Source organism: Pantherophis guttatus, chromosome 6 (genome assembly GCF_059756535.1).
Source record: "Pantherophis guttatus breed Tessera chromosome 6, ASM5975653v1, whole genome shotgun sequence".
NCBI lineage: Eukaryota > Metazoa > Chordata > Lepidosauria > Squamata > Colubridae > Pantherophis > Pantherophis guttatus.
Genome location: NC_142068.1, coordinates 39,050,365 through 39,071,870, shown reverse-complemented (window position 1 = coordinate 39,071,870; position 21,506 = coordinate 39,050,365). Strand labels below are relative to the sequence as shown.

The 21,506-nt window shown below is 39.4% G+C and overlaps 1 protein-coding gene across 3 annotated transcripts in view; it reads left to right on the top strand.

Annotated features, from left to right (window-relative positions):
- The first annotated feature begins 220 nt into the window (after nucleotides 1-220).
- RAB6B (RAB6B, member RAS oncogene family) overlaps nucleotides 221-21,506 on the top strand; it is a 41,411-nt gene continuing 20,125 nt past the window's right edge. Inside the window, exons 1-3 of one of the 3 annotated variants that reach the window (XM_087872126.1) lie at nucleotides 411-806; nucleotides 11,890-11,938; nucleotides 19,103-19,161. In XM_087872126.1, the coding sequence (XP_087728252.1) occupies nucleotides 19,132-19,161 (30 nt within the window). In that variant the 5' untranslated portion in view covers nucleotides 411-806; nucleotides 11,890-11,938; nucleotides 19,103-19,131. Of the gene's footprint in view, nucleotides 807-1,240; nucleotides 1,407-11,889; nucleotides 11,939-19,102; nucleotides 19,162-21,506 lie in introns of those variants that run through there. The other 2 variants (XM_034439579.3, XM_034439580.3) reach the window with 2 other exon arrangements.

Here is a 21,506-nt window from a genome sequence, read left to right as displayed (position 1 = left end):
GAAAAGAATTATAATTCAGGATCATTTAGTGCCAAATCCGGGGCTGGGAAAAATTTCATCATCAGCCAGCCAATTCGTCTGCCTTTTCCTACTCAAGAGACACACTTGTGGCTTCTGTCGCACCTGCTCACTCCCCGCAGGTGCCGGTTCGATGCGGGGGAGGGGGAGGGGGAGAGGTGTGAATGAGAGGCGAGAGAAGCCGTTGGGCCTCTGTTCCTTCGGGAAGGTGCAGCCAGCTCCTTCAGGGGTTGGGATCACCCTCTCCTCGGGATCACAGACACCCGCGAGCCCCTCCCTCCCCACCAGCAATCCGGGTTCGTCTATGCACAAGCACACCCCTCTCCTGCAGCACCGCATTGGACTGCTGGCGCTCCAGCATGACATCAGGCTGGCCGGGATAGGGCCAGAGCGCAGGCGCCGCGGACTGGGGAGGGAGGCGAGCGGCTGGCAGGCGGCATCCAGGAGCAGCAGCGGCAGCGGGCGGCCGAGAGCAGCGCGCTCGCTCCAGCATCTCCCGCTTCCCTCCTCGGTGCGGACTCGCGTCCTTGCCCGTCAAGGGCCCGGCTCTGGCGGCTCCCCTGTAAGAACGCCGAGGTCGGAGCCTCCCTCCGCTGGTGGCGAGGGCAGGGGAGCGCTAGGGTCGCCCTGAGCAAAGGAGCCAGTCTGCAGACGCTGCTTCTCCCCGCCCTGCCCTCGCTTTCCTCCCGGCGCAGCCCTCTGCCGAGCCAGGCGCATCATGACTACGGGAGGCGATTTCGGGAACCCGCTTAGAAAATTCAAATTGGTCTTCCTAGGCGAGCAAAGCGGTAAGTGGCCGGGCGCGCTTTCTCGCCTTCTCCCCTGCTCCCCATCCGGCTCGCCTCCTGCAAAATAGCCGCGGCCAAGGGAGCGTTTGCGCGCGGTGCCCCCGGCTCGCTGCGGCAGGTGCCTGGAAAGCCTCGGCCGCTGCGTGCGCGGCGACAGGGACGGGCTGGATGCGCCCGGCTGCTGCCCAAGCCCTGCGCTTGTGGGCTCGCTGCACCCGACCGGTCTCCTTTCAGGCGGGGGAAGACGAGCCAGGTTCTGGCCCGACTCTATTGCGGCAACTCTTCCGTCGCTGGGGCGCCGCTTCGCCCCTTTCTCTGGGCTGTCGGGTGGGCTGCGACGTCGCTTCTGCCTGGGAAAGAGCATCCGGGGAGTTGGAGGCCGGGCTGCTCGCCAAGGCAGCGCGCCAAGGAGAAACGGGGATAGATCGAAGTCTGAGGGTGGGTTCCCACCGGTCCGCCTCGCTTCGCCTTTGAAAACAGGCAGCCTCCCCGTCTGCTTTGTGGGAACTATCCGGGGGCGATGGCTAATAGGCAAACCTGCCATTAACGGAGAAGCCCTGTGATCTCCTGCAAAAGAGATGAGGGCGGCGATGGGTGCAGGTAGACACTTTTTAATTTATTTATTTTTTTAAAAAATGTATTTTCGCCTTTCGGGTGGCTTTCGGGTTTTCTTACTAGCTCCCAGGTGGCATCGTAACCAGGTGATTTCTCAGTCTCCCCACCATCCTCCCCGCTCTGCTAGCCGGCTGCTGCTCCTTTGGGAAAGGTTTGCGCAAATAAAGCAGGAAGCGAGATACGGGAAAGAGGACACACCCTACCGCTGGTCAAGTCTCTCTCCCTCCCCCCCCTTCCCCGTCTGCGACCAGATAGAGAACTTCCTGGGTTGTCTCCGCCGCGAGGAGGAGAGCTCCGGGCGTTCCGTCTCAGGCCTACCCAGAGCTTAACAAACACTCCCCCCCCCATCATTCCTTCGTTGGCTTTGAAAGGAGGGAGAGAGTCCAGAAACCTTTCCTCCCGTTGCATCTGTCTGCGGAGTCTACTTCGCAGCGGAAGGGGGAAGGACAGCTGTTGCAGCCTGCAGGGCTTAACTTGAGCCAGGTTTGAGGGCTTTCCTCAAGGTACCATAAAACGGCAGATCCTGGCAAGCATTCTCTCTAAACTGGTTTTTGTTGCATGTATTGCGTAAAAAGGAGTGAGAGTACAGCCCAGCTAGGCTGGACCACAAAGACACCTGCATCCTGTTTTTCAGTAGGATGCTCCAGAGAAGATTTGTCAAGAGCCTATAGAAGAAATGGGAAGCTGCTTATAATGCAGCGCTGGGCAGTTAATTTTCCCAAAGGCCCACATGAGAACCTGGGACTGTTGTGTAGGCCTGAACTAATAGGGCTGTGAAGTTGCATAGGCATACAGGCACACTCATATGTAAATTGAAGAGAGAAAAAAAGGAGTCACCTTCAAAATGGAGGCTATCTATGCAGGCTGGACTCAGACAGCCAAAGGGCTGGATATGGCCATAAAATGGCCTTAGACTGTTATAATGACTGGATTTCTACAACAGGCTTAGTCTTAGCCTGTATTGTTTGCATAACAGTGTAATGGATAACATACATACCTGCATTAAATCTTAGTTTGAACAAATTAAAGTACAATCTAACTGTCTTGGCTGGCTTTGCAAATCACACTGACAAATTCTAAACATATTTTAGGCCATCATTGAACAAATAAGCCTGTGATTTGATGTGCTTGGCTAAATTCATTGAGGTCAGTAAGTCATAGCCTAATGTGGGTGAACTTAACCAGTTGTGATTTATCAATCAAACTATGACTTAGTGCAGTTCTAATCTCTGATTCAGATCCTTGGTGCATCTGGACCAGTACTGTTGATCTGGCAGATATTTAATGGATGTTTATCCAGCCTCAATAATACTTAAGAATACTGAGATTGAACCTGGAGCCTTCTATCTGTGTAATTTACATTATGGCCCTACTGTTACTTTTGTCTCTGGCTCCAGTATGCCGCCTCCTTGTCCCACTGCTGAAAAACCACAAGCCAGCTTCTGCATTTATGGAATATGGAGCACATGACTTCAAAGACTCTTGAGAGCCATCATTTTTTCTCTTTCTTGAAATTAAGCATCCATTTGATAATATCTACATCATAACAATTAAAAAACACTAAAGGGAGGAAGCATGGATAATCACTTTGATGAGCAGTATAATAGGTCAATCTATGGGACCATCCTCTTGGGACATACCGTCTTCTTTAAAATTTAGCACAGAAACACCCATTTGCTGCATCAAGTCTGTTAAGCCACTCCTATATTTTGGACCAGAGGTCTTCTTTCTTCATAAGAAAGCTTTGATGAATGATGAATTTCATTTTCAGTAGCTGTTTCCAGTGCTTTCAAATCCATATCCAGAGTAATTTCTGTAGCCTGGAACTCCCTAAATGGTGTCTGGACCGCAGAAATTCTAAGGATTTCTCATTTCTACTCACGTTGCTGCAGTATTTAAAACTCCCATATGATTCCTTCAAAATGTATGATGTTTTAAGAAATTGGAGACAGATGCTACATTGACACTCCTTGTGCTCCAAATCAACTTGGGAACCTGAGCCTAGAGAGTGCAGGGTGCTAAGAAATGCAATAGTACTCTACAGCAAATCTTGGCAATTTTAAGACTTGTGGATTTTAACTCTCAGAGTTCTGGGAGTTGAAGTCCACAAGTCTTAAAGTTGCCAAGATTGGAGACCCCTGCTCTACAGCATTACTTTCTCTTTCAAATGATTCTTCAACTAATCATCTTAACAAGTCTGTCACATTGTCTTTTGTGCCTGTTGCTTATTGCTTTTAATAGCTGACTGGACAAAATTACTCAGGTGAACTTCCTCTGCTTTTCTGTGCGATGATCTCTTCCTTGCCAAATTTCTGGTGCTGTTGAAAGCACAATAATGGTCTTAGTGAAAGGCAGCAGCCATCTTAAGTTCCATTGACGGCAGTGTGTTGAAAATGGAAAGAATAGTATTTAAGTGGCTGCTTTCTGTTGTATAGCCAACTCATATACTTTCAGGCCAAACCATAATGTTTTAAAACACAGCTTGCAGTAAGAACATTAGACAGAAACACTAGAGTTTAGTGTCCACAGTACAATATCTACCATCTGATGGTATCTATTGGTTGTGCTGGCTACAATATGATAATAGCCATGGTCCAGTCTTGGCTATTTGCCAAGTTTATTTCAACTTGCATGCAAGTATAGTAGACAATTCAGAGAGCTGAAATGCCAGAATTTAGAGGATCAACAGGAGCATCTTGAATCCATCTTTTTCACAGTTTGACAAAACATTTTTGCATTCCTTTTTTTTTTAATTCCAAAATTAGAAAAAGAATTACCGTATTTTTTGGAGTATAAGACACACCAGAGTATAAGATGCACCTACCTTTTTTGGTGAGGAAAAGAAAAAGAAATCTCCCTCTGCCTCTGAGCAATTTTGCCTTGTTACAGCAAACAGCCTGCTTTACTTTCATTTTCATTTTCAGCATAGCTTGATTAGCACAAGGAAAAAAAAAATCTACTCCAGCAATTTACCTCGTTGCAGCAAGCAGCAGACCCCTGTGCAAAACAGCTGAAAGCAAATCAGTTGAGAGTTGGAGGCCGATCCAATCAACTTGTGCTAATTAGGCTGTGCTGAAGCTGAAAGGAGCTGTTTTTTTCTTGCTGTTTGCTTGCAAGGAGGTAACTGCTGCAAGGCCAAAGGGTGGGGGCCAGTGGGTGGGCGGGGCTACATTCAGTGTATAAGACCTACATTTTTACCCCCTTTTAGGAGGGGGGAAAGGTGCATCTTATACTCTGAAAAATATGGTAGTCTCACTAGTGAACACAATAATAGAGTTAGATATAAAAGAGTTTAATCACATAAGAGGGCTATCCTGTTGTACTTATATTGGCTATGTAAACAGGAGGGTTTTTGTTGTTGTTTTTTTGTTGATGTGTGGGTCAGCAAGTACCTTTCTTCAGGGCCAGCCCCATCAGGAGGCATTTTGTGGCAACTGCTGAAGCCATCACACTATACAGAAGGCAATACGTATAGTCATAAAACGTGTCATGAAAGATAATTATTACCACCATAACTATTAGCATTTACTGCCTGGTAGGCAGTAGAACCCTGGTAGGGTTCTTCTCCTTGGATATTATGCATCTTGATCTGCAGAACACTGAGGTCGCCTTCGTCACTCTGCCTTCAGCAGCAAAATTCTTTGAGCTGTCCCTACTCAGAGACAAAAGGAATGTTAATGAGCCTACACATTGCAGCTATTCAGTTGTGATTAAGTGAATGAAAAATTAAAATATAGTTAAATAGCAGAAAAATGGGTGGGACTAGTAAAGAAATAGTGGCCTGGTTATTTGTGGCCATTGGGGATAATGCAAGTTTTAGTGAACTGAAAATGTTCTCTCTTTTTTTGTCAGTACCATTCATTTCTAACAGGATTACCAATGGACCAAAAAGATGGTTTTTTAATTTCATAATCCAGTTTCTTCCCTTTAAAAAACTGGCATGCCTCCATTTTTATACTATTCTTTCTTATCCACTTTGTCTGAATAGATAGTTTATGTTCTCTCTTAAAAAACATAATGTCTTCTTTAAGTTACATTCAGATGCTGATGGCTACATGGGAATAGCTGGGTACTTTTCTTGGAAGAAATACTGAAATCGGTTGCCGATGTCACTTCTTGATGTATTCTATCAACTTCATTTTCTTCTCTACTAATATGGAATTTGCTGGGAGTTTTATCCAAGTATCTAGATGTTCAGAATTCATCAGGAACTTTTCACTTAGGTAGCCGTCCTATTCATCTAAAACGTTTGCACTAGATTAGGTGCCAAATGTAAATAGTTATCAGACATTGTTAAAGAAGATTTAAGAAACATGGGGCTACTTTAAACTCCGTGTTTCAGTAGGCCTGGGTTTGAACTGAACCAACTGATTTGTGACAAAGCAGAACAAGTTTTGCCATCCACTTGTTTTGGTTTTTTTTACAGTTCTATATAGCAATATATCCATACAAGATTCTTTTCAGTTTGTCATTCATTTTATAATAATGTGAGCAGTGCAGATTCTGAATGGCAACACTGAATTTTCATGCATTTTGAGATTTTCCTCTTAGTGGTATCTTGCTCAATGGGTTGTTGCAAATAAACTATTGTTTAGATCATTTGGAAACTCAGTAAATCAATTTGTTTCAACTTTTTTTTCTTGTCAGGATGAATTTAAGGAGGAGAACTCATTATTTTCAGTTTTTAGGAAAACCTTGCTGGTGCAGAGCATTAATTAGCTCTTAACTATAATATTAATCATTTTTGGAACTTAATTGAATGTTAATTAAAGCAATAGATATTAATGTGTGAACTTTAAGATGTGTGGACTTCAACACCCACAATTCCCCAGACAGCATGCTGGCTAGGGATTTCTGAGAGTTGTAGTCCACACATGAAAGCTTATTGAAAGTTCAGCAAATATCACTGTTGATTGAGGTCCACAGGAAATGGTGAAATTTGCTGATCTGGAAAAAAAAAAGCATTGTCAGACCTGCTTGTCCTTGGATGAGGATACACCAGGAAATCTCACAGTCATAGATAAACTGGAAAATTCAAGGAACATCTGGGGAGGGGATAGCAAACCACTTCCTATTGTTGACCCAAAAAAAAAAACTTCTTTACAGTTTATATTTCCCAGAACTATCCAAAGGATTATCTTTCTAATACAGACAACCATGGAAGTGTTTTGCAAGAGAAACAAGGTGCCTTTCTTTTTTTCCAGATTACCAGGTAAGACTTCTCACCTCTTCCCTATCCTGCTCTCCATTGAAGAAGCCCTTGTTAACATTATTAGCAGCACACCCTGGGAAAATCTTATGACGTTTTGAGAGAGATTAATTGAGAAAGTCACACTTTCCTGGACTGAATGTAGTTCAGTATTTTAGCCCCATTCGATAGTTTCAGGAGGATAACTAAACAGGTCTTCTCTACGTATTTATACTGTTTAAAGTCCCATGGTGCTCAATAGATCTTTCTCCTTAATAAGTGTAAATGTCTTGCAGTGGGTTATAATGCCTTGTTCTCTTGCATACGAATGAGTCCTGTTTGAGTCTGGGTGAGATTTATCTCCGAGCATTTTCATGCCTGAATCACACATTAATTGGGTGTTTTTGCCCATATGTCAGAGAAGTGGCCTGAAGCTCATCACCAATCGGCAGGGCTCCCCCTGACCTCTCAACGCTTTCTTGCTCACTTTACTGCTGGTTGCCTGGCAACTGAATAGCAGCATTCTGTATCTGTGTACCTGCTGTCAGGATCACACTTTTCCAAAGGCCAGTGGTTTACACAAAGCGAATGGAAGAATTTCTCTCCCACTGTGATGGAGTGGAAGTGCAGCTAAAGAGGCTGCAATGCTGGCTGGTATGATGAGGAGAGGCGCACAGTTTGCTATGAGTGGCACATATACTTGAATGTTATTTGTTCCACCCCACTGCATGGAGAGCAGCTACTTGTGGAGCTGCCAGAGTAAGCAGCCAGAAGTGATGCCTGCTCTTCGCCCCAGATTCTGTGCTACCATGGAAATGGGATTGCTTGGTGCTGCACCCTTGCCAATGCGTGTCTGAGTAACCTTCCCATCCCAGGAGCCCTGTTCATCGTGACAGATGCTTTTTCTGCCCAAGCATGACTAATTGAGAGAGCAGACATGGGAAGAGTGGTTTCCACTCCATAAGACATCAGGATGGGCTTTAATTATGCATCAGGATGTTTGGCAGTACCATTGCTTATCTCTCGTGAGTTCTGTGTTTCCCTTCATAGCTCTTATCATCTACTGCTCTCTCAGTAGTCAGTTTATGGTTTAACTCTTTCATTCATGCATTCACATAATGCACAAATTCTTTTCTTCTTCCTGACAGAATCTTCTATTTTCCTGTTCCTTATAATCTTTGGTACTCAATGCTTAGGACAAAACTGTAGATGTTCCATTGAGGAAATGGTTTTGTTATTTCCTAAAGCAACAGTATTAATAATAAAATAAATAATATAATGATAATAAAATCCAATCTGGATATCAGGCTGACTGTGCAATGAACCAACATAGCCAGAACAGAAGAGAAAAAAACTGGAGAAAATCTTAATCAAAATATGAAGACCTGAAAATAGAAGTAGAATGACAGTAGAAAAATAAAGCAAAGGTAATATCAATAGTAATAAGCACTTTGGGGGCAATCCCAAAATTTCAGGAGCACCACCTGAATGCCATCAGCACTGACAAATTCACCATCAGTCAAATGCAAAAGGCAACTTAACTTGGAAAAGCTTACATCCCATGTAGTACCTCTAACACCTTCAAATCCACTCTAAACATGTGGCTAATTGTGTGACCAACCAAAACAATTATTGTGGTGGATCACACACTAAACCAGATTTAGTTTAAACAAGATTTGGCATTTTTGTCCTCTGATCGAGTCCTTCCCAAAGACTTGGGATAGGGTGGATGATGTTGCTAGGCAGATGTTAGTGCAATAACAAATAGTAATGGTGACAGTGTTCTTGAAAGATTGTTCTCTTGATATTAATCTCTCTCAACATGGCCAGGCCTGCACATAGATAAATGTTCCAGTTCTGGAGCGGGGAAACATTTAGCCTTTTTAATCTTCCCTGCAACTGGGGAAATGATGTGCATTTTAGTCCAATAAAACTGCAGGACAGAAGATCAGAGAAGGTAGTTCCATTGTACAAAATAAATAAAATTCAAATCAGTTACAAAAAGGTGTACTTTTTCATTAACATGAATACCCAACTGAGACCTAATAAAAGTTGTAAAATGTATTTAATGTATCCAATTGTAGCCCATTAATTAAATATAGCAGAAATAGTTGTTGTTTTTTATTGGAAAGAATCACATTTAAGGTTTCTAAATAGAAGAGAGATCTTCGGGACAGATGTTTAAAACATTTTCTCCCAACTTCACATTGCTCACAGTTTCTGGAGGGTGCTAAATTGGAGAAAGCACATCTGGATTCTCCTTTTTCCATGAACCTCTGAAAGATTATTCTGAGAAATCAAGCTTAAGTGTAGTTGCATTAAAAATCTGTTAATGGTGCATATTTTCAAGTTGAGGGGCCACAGAATTAATTGGTAGTAGGAATTCTAGGTATGACATGGAGAAAACCATTTGTTACCAAAAGACGCTAAGCATATCATCCTAATGGTCTTGCTCTGCATTTTTATCATTTTTATGAACTTCTATAACATTTTCTTCGTTATTTCCTGTTACATGTGATGCTTTGAGTGATACACAAATTAATATAATAATTTAATATTCAATTCTTTGGGCACCAAGGGATTTGCAGAACACTTTACAGGATCAATCAGTAAATGAAACAATATAGCTATAAAACTATTTCAGCTGGTATAATAAAAAACATTCCAATTTAAATAAATAAATTTAACATTTAAGAGCATCTTTAAATCATGAAACTAATCCTTGATGAATGGCATCCTATTCTGAACAAGTTACATGTTTTGTAAGTCTCAAATCATACTCATCTTGTCAAACTTCTGATTGTGAGCTCTCATTTAGACTATTATTGGCCCCAAAAGCTTTGTAGCATATGCAGTGAGAAGGTGATAGTTACAGTAAGTGTCATCTGCTTATGCTTTAATGTTTTAATCTAAGTTCTCAGGTGAACTCAGCACAACAATAGAGGTAAAAATTGAAATTAGAGTGCTTTCTGGAACACTGATGATAATAAAAGATCCCAAGGATTTCTAATGGAAGAGATATGCTGCTTTGTAGTTATGAATATAAATTGGAAGTATCTATCTTAGTAGCATATAAATATCCTTCAATGGTGCTATTAAGATACTTAATACCTTCTGCTTTTCCATCCAAATAATAATTTTGAATTTAGAACATTTATAGAACTGATGAGGTTGTAAAGGGTACACCAAGTCTCTATGTCTAAGATCTTTGTTCCTGGCCATTCCATTTTCTCCCTCCCCGCATTGAGCTGAAACGCCAGAAATATTCAAAGACAATCTTGTAGTGGCCCAAGGCTTTTTCTCACTGTACAGGAAATGTAGCAGGAACTCAGAATGTGCTAATCAGCTGCAACTGACCAAGAAGGAGGAATCAAAATCAGCCTCCAGTGGTACCCATCACCTATCCCCGCCCTTGCTTCTTCATCTCATGTTTGTGATTGTAATATAAACCTGCAGAAATCTAGGTGACTAGTTCCACATCATCATAAAAGCCTATGTAAGGACCCTGGAGCATTGAAGCAGCTTAATGGCTTGTGGGAAAAGACAAGGGGAAAAAAAAAACCACTCCAAGGCAGAGATTGGCATTAGTTCCTGCCAACAGGAAATTGGAAACTTGGAATAATCATTGTCATAAATTTCATATGGAATTTTAGCTTTTGGTTCTGAAAAAAGAAATTGGACAGTCCCCAACCATTTCATCTAAAATTGCTGTAAGATTAGAAAATGCCTTGTTTGATCTGCAGATGTTGCAGAAATGGCATGTGTGCTTGTATCTTTTATTTAGAGGCACCTAACCATTAGCCGCATCTCCATTGCTGCAGAGAATTTTTACTATTTAAAAATGTGATGAAGAAGAGTAGTGCTCTGTTCAAAACCAGCAGCCTATCACAAGCAGACAGTTGTCTCTAGACAGACTATAAAACAGTTATTTGTTCAAAGTCACAGTACCATTTTTCTCCTCTAGTCAGTGTAGCTCAGTCAGGACTCAGGACAGATTTTTCCTGCGTTCTGCGGATAATGTCAAAGAGGCCTGTGACCTCCAAGATGAATTGCTGGGACTGTTTTGTGCTAGACACCTTTGATCTAGTATTGATTTGGCTAGGCTGCCTGGCTAATGGATAAAAATTGTCCTTTTTCTTTCCCTGTCTTCAATATCTTCCCAAGAAGAGCAGTGAAGTGGCAATTCTCTCTATTCCTGCCTGCACAACACACTGAATAATAAAGTAGCTAACCCATTTTAGTCCTGTGTGTTGACTGAACTTAAAATCGTGTTGATAGTAATAATTTAGTGTATCCTGTGAAGCCCCCAAAATGGCTTATTTCAATTAATCATGGGTACACCTGCCTGTGAATAAAACATCTGGGTTGGTTGCAGTATACTAAGTTCTCATCTGGAGTTCCAGATAAAGCTAGATTTTAATAATATAAAATCAGATCTCCAAATCTCTCTAAGCTGATGTCTGATAAGAAACTGTTGCATATTTGTATTAGGTTTCCTGTGGAACTGAGTTTTTCCCTCTTGTTTCATTATGCATCTATTTCACTTTTCATAGAACCCATCCTTAATAACCCAGTCAATTGAACTACAGTCCCTGAATGTGAAGCATTACGTGGTTTCATGTGAGAAGAATTTTAGATGAATTGTTGGACTCTGGGATCTTCCATCGACTCTTTTTCCCTGCCGTTTTATTATTTTAGATTTGTAGGCAAAGCAAAATGGTAAGCTAGTAAAGATTGGTTGTGTTTCTGTGAAAATGGCAACAGATCAAAACTCAGAAGAGCAAATGTTTATAACCTTTTCTAGTTGCCAGCATGTAATGGTCAAAAATAAAAAAGGCTCTGAGGAGAGAAAAATCTCTTGTGAGTTTTTGCAAGATTCTGGTGTTCTTGCATGAGTTCTGGCTGGTGCATGTGCCTGGAATACAAATAGCCTGCCTGTTTAGGGTTTGCTGAGTAACTCTTAAAATTGGAGAAATAAAACCGAGAAATGCTGTCTTTTTAGGACCTCTCTAGGATATCCCTGTTTTAGAAGTATGGAAATAGATCGAATGAATTTCAAGATTAATTGAACTGGATTACAGTGTTCACACAACAGCCTTTATCTTGACTCAGTTAAGTTGTCATGTGAATAGAGCCAGTATCAACCAAATGAGATATTACCTAGCAGTTGGATGTTTTAATCTCTTATACAAAAACATTTTCCTCATGTGCTAGGAATTATATATGGTAAAATGCATAAACTAAACTAAATTTATCTATGTATTTATTGTTCACTTTTAGATTAACCTGTGTTCCAGCTATTCTACTGTGAAGCAAAATAAAATTCTAGGTAACTACTATTCCAATAAATTCACATGCAAATACCATCTAAAATCCATCCTTAGGAGCAAAGCTTTATGCAGTGCAAGTAGTCCCCAATTTACAACAATTTGTTTAGTGACCATTTGAAGTTACAATGGTACTGAAAAAATTATTTATGGCAGGTCCTCGAACATACAACAGTTGCAGCATCTCCATGGTCAAAAAAAGAGCCTTGATGGTACAGTGGTCTAAGCACCCTGTTATTAACACAGCTGCCTGCAATTTCTGCAGGTTCGAATCTTACCAGGCTCAAGGTTGACTCAGCCTTCCATCCTTTCTAAGGTAGGTGAAATGAGGACCCAGTTTGTGGGGGCAATAAGCTGACTTTGTATAAATATACAAAAGTATGAAGTCTATTGCTTAATGCATTGTAAGCCGCCCTGAGTCTCCGGAGAAGGGCGGCATATAAATCAAATTAAAAATAAATAAATAAATAAATAAAAAATTTGGGCAGTTGGCAACCAGCATACTGGATATTTATGAGATCATATGATTGCCATTTGCAGTCTTCCCAGATGGCCTCCAACAAGCAAAGTCAATGGGGGAAACCACATTCACTTAACAACCATGTGATTCACTTAACAACTGCAGTGATCCACTTAACAATTGTGGCAAAAAAAAAGCTCATATAATCAGATGGAACTCTCTTTTCAGCCACCTTGCTTAGCAACAAAATTTCTGGTCCCAATTGTGGTTTTAAGTCAAGGACTATCTGTAGTTTCCCTTCTCAGTACCGCTGACTTACAATAAGCCTCTTCAGCAAATCCACATAGCAAAGAGCAAGAAAAACCTGCCGTGCAGATTTCTGATATCAGGAAACTCACTGCTACTATTTTCTTTCTTTATGCCTCAGTCTTGGCATATTTTGCATAATTTCCCCTTCATACAAACTGATAAATCTTTTGATTTTTAAGCCAGTTACTATGTCCTTGGCGGGAGGCTTCATGGTCTATCCTTTCTTCTCTGCTTTGATTTACTTACAGCAGGGGTCTCCAATCTTGGCAACTTTAAGACTTGTGAACTTCAACTCCACAAGTCTTAAAGTTGAAGTCCACAAACTTCAACTCCACAAGTCTTAAAGTTGCCAAGATAGGAGACCCCTGACTTACAGTTACCTTCTGTTCCTAAAGTGAAATAGCACATTATTTGGTCTTTGATTGCTAGCTTTCGTCCTGAAAACTACTTTTCTTCATTCTCAATTCATTTTATTACTAATTTGCCCCAAATCTTTTGGGCAGATTTCAGTTATCAAAAATGTTTTTGGAAATATTTAATATTTTTAAATATCATTAAAGAAAAACAAAACCATTTTAAAAGAATTAGCTTTTAATCATAGGTAAATAATTATGTATGTAAGAACTAGAAATAAAAAATTATATACTGTAAGCATTCTAGCATATAGAATATGTCTTGTACCATTTGCAACAAATGAATAAAACTATTCAGCTCTATCAGTTTTCTGCAAATAGGAATTCTTAAATACTATATCTTATCTTTAAAAGTATTTAACAAAAACTAACTCTGGCAAATAATCAAATTATTTCTGTCTGATTATTGTTCCAGCAGTTTTCAATCACTTTGTGGATTATCCCAGAAAATATTAGAATACTTTCTTGCAAGACATATACAATGAAATCAGACACCTATTAAATCCGACTAACATTTTTTGATCATCTGTTTATTTCTACACATTAATGGAGGTGATTGTTGATATTTTATTAGGATATTTAGATTTTCATATTTTGATATATTTAACTTTTTTATTGTGTTGTTTGTGATTGCTTACATTTTATCAAGAATGAAAAGAGACTTGTGTCTCTTCTTTTTGTACGATTTTGCAAATTCCAAATTCTAGTCCTTCGTGATGAAACAAATAAGCTGCCAATGTAGAAACCATGTACAGGGTCCATTGTAGGGAAGCTGTGAGTTCTTGTTTCATTATACAAAAGCCTCAAACCAGCTTGTATTTCTCATTCATACATTTTGGTAGTCTCCGAATTAACAACTGAATGCTGTTGTACAAAAGAATTATTGGAAAGAGAAGATCTAGACTTGGATCTTTTGCTATTTTCATGTTATACAAAGTGAGAGCAATGCAATTAAATTGGTTGATGGAGGTGTGTGTGTTGGGATTAACCTTTTTCCAACTAATGGCCCTACTCATAAATCCCATAGTGGAGAATGTAGATTTATGATTTTGTTTCATCGATAGAATTAAAGTTGGCTAGTAAAAACATGTGTGAATTCTTGCAACATTGCTGATATCTATCATCCAGAAGCAGGTTTTCAATTATTTATATTCTGATTTTTTTTCTTTGTTCTTGTTATAAGTCACCTTGAATGTTGGAATGTTGGAACGAAAAGATAAGCTATAAATTCAATATGAGAAGTATAATTTCAGAATGATTGCTAAAATTCATTCAATATCTTCCTCCTATCTATTCTATTACCTCAAAGATGACTAGCCGGATGTCCTATTTTACAAGATCAATTTGAACATTGTCTGGTTTTTTTTAAAAAAAGTTATTTAAATGGAAGCAGAAGCTATGTGTGCCCAGCTTAACTAGTTGTAGTTTTTCTGAATTGCTTTTTTTAAAAACCAAATTTACATCCATAAATTAACAAACATAGATTTTATGTAAATATTCTCCATGTCATGCTCCGTGTGTGTGGGCATGTTTTCTTAATTCTTTTTCTCCTTCTTGACAATGCATAAACGTCCTAAGATAGAATTCTCAGTTGATGTTCGTCGTAGTATTATAAAATGTCACAGTACAGTGGAACTCCTCTACAAGGAATCACTCCTCCTGTTGTCCTTGTTAGTGTTAAAATGAAATTGTCTCTGGCATTGATAGCAATGGCTGCTGGAGGCAATATTGTTTATTCTCTCCTTTCCCATTAAAGGAAAATCACTCTGGTATGTTCTTATCTTGCCATACTTTTTTTTTTTTAAAGAAGTGCTAAATAGTTGTACCATTCCTATAAACAATAATTCCCTTCTTTTCCACAAGTGAATCATATTTTTAATGATAGCTGGAATGCTGGAATGCTAAATTAGCTGGCATTAAGCCTTATCCACCGAATGAAGTGTTGAAGCAAAATATGGTATTTTCCTTTTTTTCTGGCAGGAGATTTTGATGGAATGGAAATGTGTGAAAAAATTCCAACCAATAAAGATCCTTGCTGTTGCACTCCTGCTGGTGTGCCCTCAGCACAGGATGCTCATTAAACCTAAAGAGAGCTCCTATCTTTACAGCAGGCACAACAGAGGGAATTAGCATACTTAATTAAGGCTCATGATGAATGGCTCTGTAAAGTTTCTTAATTAACCAATGTCTCCTAGGGGGGAAATGGTGTTAAACCAAGGTTGAGTTAAAATGTTTTCCTTTTTATGCATTTAATTAGCATAATCAGAAGTGCTGTTTTTTCATTGTTGTGTGTAGAAAGGTAGATTTTTCTGAGATACGCTTTACATTTGGGAGCATGTCAGGAGAAGGATAGATCAGACCCCATCATGTCTTCTCCTGAGTTAGCATAGGAAGCTGCAGACTATAAAAAGGTAATTAATTGCCTAGTGAGAAACAAGTTAATCACCTATCTTAAAACTAAGGCAAATGCTGGAAACATTGAAACTGCAAAGAAAGCAACCTTATCAAATGTAATGAGAATAATTGTAAATAATGCAGCAGTTTTTGACAGAGTACCGTGTTTCCCGAAAATACAGCCTATCCCGAAAATAAGTCCTAGGTTGATTTTACACATGCGCCCAATATAAACCCTACCCCAAAATAAACCCTAATTAAGACCCTGCCCACTCCAGGGTGCATGGATAAAAATTAAGCTAGAGTGGGGATGAGGGGGTGGAGCTGCCCTACTATTTACCTTCAGACAGTTACAGTCAGGCCTCACACACCTCGACACCTGCCTTGCCGGCCCATTTCTTCTGCAGCCAGCAAGGCTTTCCTGAAGACCTCTGCAGCTGATAACACAGCTCCGAATCAATCTGCAGCTCTGTTATTGGCTGCAGAGGCCTTCAGGAAAGTCTTCCTGGCCATAGAAGAAGTTCCTGAAGGCCTCTGACAGTGAAAAGGAGACTGGAGGTGATGCATGCAAGTAAGCTGAGTCAGTGATTGACATCCCCCCCCCCTGAAAATAAGACCTGGTGCCTTTTTTCGTGGCAAAAAAATATAAGACAGGGTTTTATTTTCGGGGAAACACAGTAGTAACATCTGCCTTGATAATAAAATAACTTGTATTTGTGGGAAGGAAATGGTACTTAATTTTTTTTTCAGTCTAACCAGCATAGTAGCCCCTGTATTTGTTGGCTGGAAAAAAAAATGTAAATATAGCACTGATTATATTACTGAGTTGGATAATGAAACATCTGCAAGTAATTAACCGAGCTCAGAGAGCATCAAGGACTCCACAAAAAATATAAGTAATATCCTACTAAATCATGAATAAAGAATTGAAGATAAGGGCCAATTTCTTAACACTTTTTATTGTCTCAGTTTTCTGATGGGACTAAGGATTTGTTTATTTATAAAATGTATATACGTCAGTTTGGATGGCTCTGAATGGTAAACAGTACAACATACCCTATAATCTTATGCAAAAACTATTAGACTAAAGCACAGCCCTCCCCCCTCCCACAGCAGAAGGAGAGGAAGCCCAAAGATGCATCCATGGGTTCCCCCCTTACATAGCAAGCAGAGCAGCCTAAATAGGACATCACCTCCCTACCCTAGAAGGAGAGATGAGGAAGAGGACCAGCGGCACTGAGAGCAGGCTTACAGAGTCCCGCAGTGGGTGGAGAGGGCAGCGAGGGAGGACCCACCCCATTTCAGAGGGAAGTGCGATGGCGATCCAGACCAGCTAGCGCAATTCCTCGACACAGCTGAGATCTACATCGAGCGCTATGGACACCTCTACCCATTTCCCAGAGCCCTAATGAGTGCCATTTCAGAAGGGTTGGAGGGAGAAGCAAGGAGGTGCTTGTTTCAATACAGTAAACTCAACTGTGTATTTTATCAATACTGTATATGCTAAAGAGGGAGCTGTTATATATTTTATGTTAAATAATAGAAACTTTCCCATATAACTGTTTTTCTTCCAAAATGAAAAACTTGGCTAAGAAAAAAACTGAATTGCTTATACTAGTTTGCTTAGATAGCGTGTCTGGTTGGGTAGCTCTGTAGAGTCTGTATGCTTCTTATACTTGTATCAGTGACCATACTGAAAATATTAAATTATTTGCTTAAAGGTATACAGGCTATAAATTTAAATCCATGCTGTTTGAATCCAATTATACCTGATTTTCAGTTTTGTCTGATTCTAGGGCCTTCAGTCAGAAATCTAGATAAAGAAATCAGTATTGCCCAATAAGCTGAATATCTAATTTTGCATTCCTGTAGGGTAAGCAATGGTTCGATAATATGCCTGCAATGTATTGGTCACCAAGAACCAGGGTGGATTTGATTTAAATCGAGTTGATTTAAATCACAATTTAAATCATGATTTAAATCACTAGTAAAAAGGCTTGATTTAAATCAACTCGATTTAAATCATAATTTTTAAAGAGCAACTGTCATCTCTGCTACTCCTTTGACCCACTGTTGACTCACCGATAGTCCCAGTGTTGCAGAATATACAGCCTCATGCTACATAACTAAGCTCCATTTCATGCTGAATAAACTAAATTATTTATGTATCTTAAATAGAAAACTATCTTACGATAGATTTTTACCCCAGAAGTTTTTTATTAAAATAAATCTGATAAAAATCAAAAAAATCCGATTTAAATCAAAAAAATCTGATTTTTTTTATTTTTAAAAAAAAATCATTGATTTTTATCTACCCTGCCAAGAACTAGATTTTCTTTAGGAAATACCAGCACATCTAGAGAAGACAAAAGTGGAGTGTATAGTATAAGCCTGAGATATGGCATAATGTTATATCATGGTAGCTTTCAGTCCTTCAAATCAATCATATATCTGGCATTTAGATGTTTTTGGTTTAAATCTTATGTTCCATCTTTTCTCAAAATTATACACATCAGCTCTAATCTTGTGATTTCTCCCTTACTTAATTTGCAAGATTATTAAACTGCCTTTGATTCAACATTTCTTCTACTTGGTTAGATTTTTAATTCTCTAGAAAATGACTTCGAATGCAACAAAATTCTAAGAATTATTTTAACAAAATAATTTATAATAATAAAATAAACTACGGATAGATATTCTTATAGTTTGTCTTTTTTGGAAAATGCTATAATAATTAGAATCTGTCCATAAAATAAGATATTATGAAAAATATACCTATGATATCAGTATCTAGAAAATTAAAATGTCACTTTGAGTTTCTTGGGGAGATAATAGATGAAAAAACTAAATCATTTTTGAGTCAATCAAGTTACATGATAAAACAAAATTTGATCTTATTTTATCATTTTATATTCCTTGTCAAACTACCCTATATTTTGATTCTAATCTTATTTTTTCCCAATATATGATGGAGTAACCCAAAATAGTTTTTCTAAAGTTTCAACTTCTTGAACTTTGGGGTAGCTTAGAAATTTAAAATTCCTGCATATTTTAGTATGCTTTACATATGGTAAAATGATCGCGTATATACTTAGGTATTTGAAATCGGGGGGTTTAAAGAGAATGGATTTGAGGAGTGGGGTTAAAAAGATACTTTTAAAAATGTTTTCTGTTTACCGTGCTGAACCTGCCAATTGATGGAATAAGGTGGCTACTTCAAAAGGAAAGGTGGATAGCCTTCATCTACTGCTTTGGCATCCATTTCACTGTGACTAAAATACACAGTTCTTAGGAATGTCTGTATGCAGGCTGCTCCATCGTCCTTTTACAGATACAGGTTTGAGGAGCCTTGTTGAATGTTTTTCAACAATGTTTAATGTTATTTTTTTCTCTTTGACCCTGAGATCATTTGTGAATAATTTTAAAAAACAGAAAATAAATTTAGGCACCCCCATTTTCACATCTGATTTGAATAAGAATTATGCTTCTAAAATACCTGCTTATGGCTTGCATGGGATATACAGGATTCTGACTGATCTCTCAACATTCATGGCTACTATTCAATCTCTAATTATTGTTTTCCTTTACAGTTGGGAAGACATCCCTGATCACAAGATTCATGTATGACAGTTTTGACAACACATATCAGGTTAGCTGCTTTATATTCAATCACATGATATATGCTAATGAAGAGGAATGTTTCTGGGTTAATAGGCTGTGGTGTGAAAGCTTGCATTGTGGGTGTGAAAGCTTATAAGAATGTTTATTTTTCCAATTTTATTTAATAGCAATTAAATTGTTTGTTGCACAGTCAGCCAGATGTTGGGACTGGATTTGGCAATTTTGTCCACCTAGCAAGTCCTTCCCAAGGATCTGGGATAGACATAGGTGGATGTTTGATCGTGTTAAAGGTATTGTCACAGGATACAAGACGTTCCAAGTAATATTAACTGTCTCCAGGTATTGCCATGTCCATTATCCAGACTTTTTTAGTCTTTTTAAAAATTATTATTAGCCACCTGAAGCTTGAAATTTCCTAATCATCTTCAAATAAAAAGCTCACCGCAGTAGGCCAACCTTTCAATTAACAAGTACCGGTATATGAGTTACCAAAGCCAATCTGCCTTTTTCAGGAATAGATGTCCCTACTTTATAAGTCAGAACCTCTAAAAGACCATTTTTGCCACTAATAATATGTGGCCATCCAGTATCAATGATGGACCCTGGACAACCCCTAGAGTACAATTATATAACTTAATGGAGAATTACAACTTAATCAAAATCGTGTATTTCGCAAAATGTCCAAACCCTGCTCCCAGTTATAGCTTCATCTAACTTGGATTCAGCTTCAGTTTTATTTTCCTATATTCACTCTTTTATGCCTGAATAAATTAGAGAGTCTGCTACAGTCAGTCCATAGGAAAAGTACATGGAGAAAATAATTATAGCTGAACATTATCAGCATATAGACACACTTATGATGCTGGGCCTTATTGGGTTCCAGCAATTTTCTTGCTATAGAGCAGGGGTGTCAAACTCAAGGCCCGGGGCCAGTTCCAGCCCACAGAGTGCTTAGATCTGGCCCGTGGGGTCTCCCTGGATACAGCGAAGGACTGGCGTGAGGTGCCTCTGCTAGCGAAAATGGAATTCATGAGGGCCGCAAGCAGCCCTCCTGAAATCTGCTTATGCTGGCAGAGAGTTGCAGGAGGTCATCGCAGCTGAAAACTGAGCTTGGGAGCCTGTTTTCGCTGGCAGACCACTCGGGCCACCACAGGAGCCCCCGACACGACTGATGTCAAGCTGGCCATGCCTACCCTGGCCATGCCCACCTGGCCCCCCGAAGTTAAGCAGAACGCTGATGCAGCCCTCAGTGTAATTGAGTTTGACATCCCTGCTACAGAGGCTCATAAGGAAGGTTTTTTTAACATATTAAATTCAGTTGTGTTTGAAAGCCACACACGAGCCACGTTGGTTCTCATTGGATAACTATAGTATCCTCTGATACCCAACCCCCAAACTGTTCGAGGGATCCAAGCAAATTGGAGCAGATTTAAAGGTCAGGGACATTATGGAAGTTAAAAGATAACTAATGAATTGTTTAATGTTGCTCAGAGTAGCAGATATATCTTGCCCAGAATGCCAACTATTGGTGTTAGTCACGTTAGGTACACTCCTGTCTTTTAATTACTTCCTTTTCCCTAGAGAATGTTAGAGGTTGTAGCAAATAATGGTTTCTTAGCAGTTAATATGCTATAAACCAGTGGTACTTCCTGGTAGAGATAAGGCTTCTGTTGAATGGTAAGTAGCTTGTCTGAATTAAAAGCATTGAAAATCAAAAATAAGCAAAAATTCCTCTAATCCGGATCAAGAGTAAGAAATCAGAAGGGGTGAGAAAAGGAGTCCTAATTGTGCCTTATATGTTAACCAGCTGCTGTGCTGATCATTTTTCCCTTAAGCTACAGAGCTAGTAGCTTCTATCTAGGAAGACTCTTTCTATGACCATATGTTCACAGTTTACAATTTGAAACAGGTTTCAACCAGCCTAAAAGACTGTTGGCTTTCAGCTATCATTTCCTCTGCCATCCTAGGTTTAAAGAGCCACCTGACTCAATCATGATGGCAATTTAATGTAGTAAACAAATTCCCCTTTCACCTTTTGACAGGCAATTTAAAATGCATCGCAGGAGCAGCAGCATTGCTTGAGTGAACTTAGTAGATTGATTTTCTTGTTAAACCCTGCTTCAATTTCCAGAATAGCTTTATGGGACTTTACAGAGTGGCATCTTTTCTCACAATATTTTTCACATTCCTTTCTGGCTACTTGAATTTGATGCCAATAAAGCACATGCAAGGGCTAGAGATGGGGGCAAAATTAATTTAGTTTGCATTCAAATGCAAGGCTGTCTAATTTTTATTTTTCAGTCAGTTCAGTTTTTTAAAATTCACAGACTTCCAAATGTCTCAATGTACTTCTTCCAACAAATGCGAAGTTTA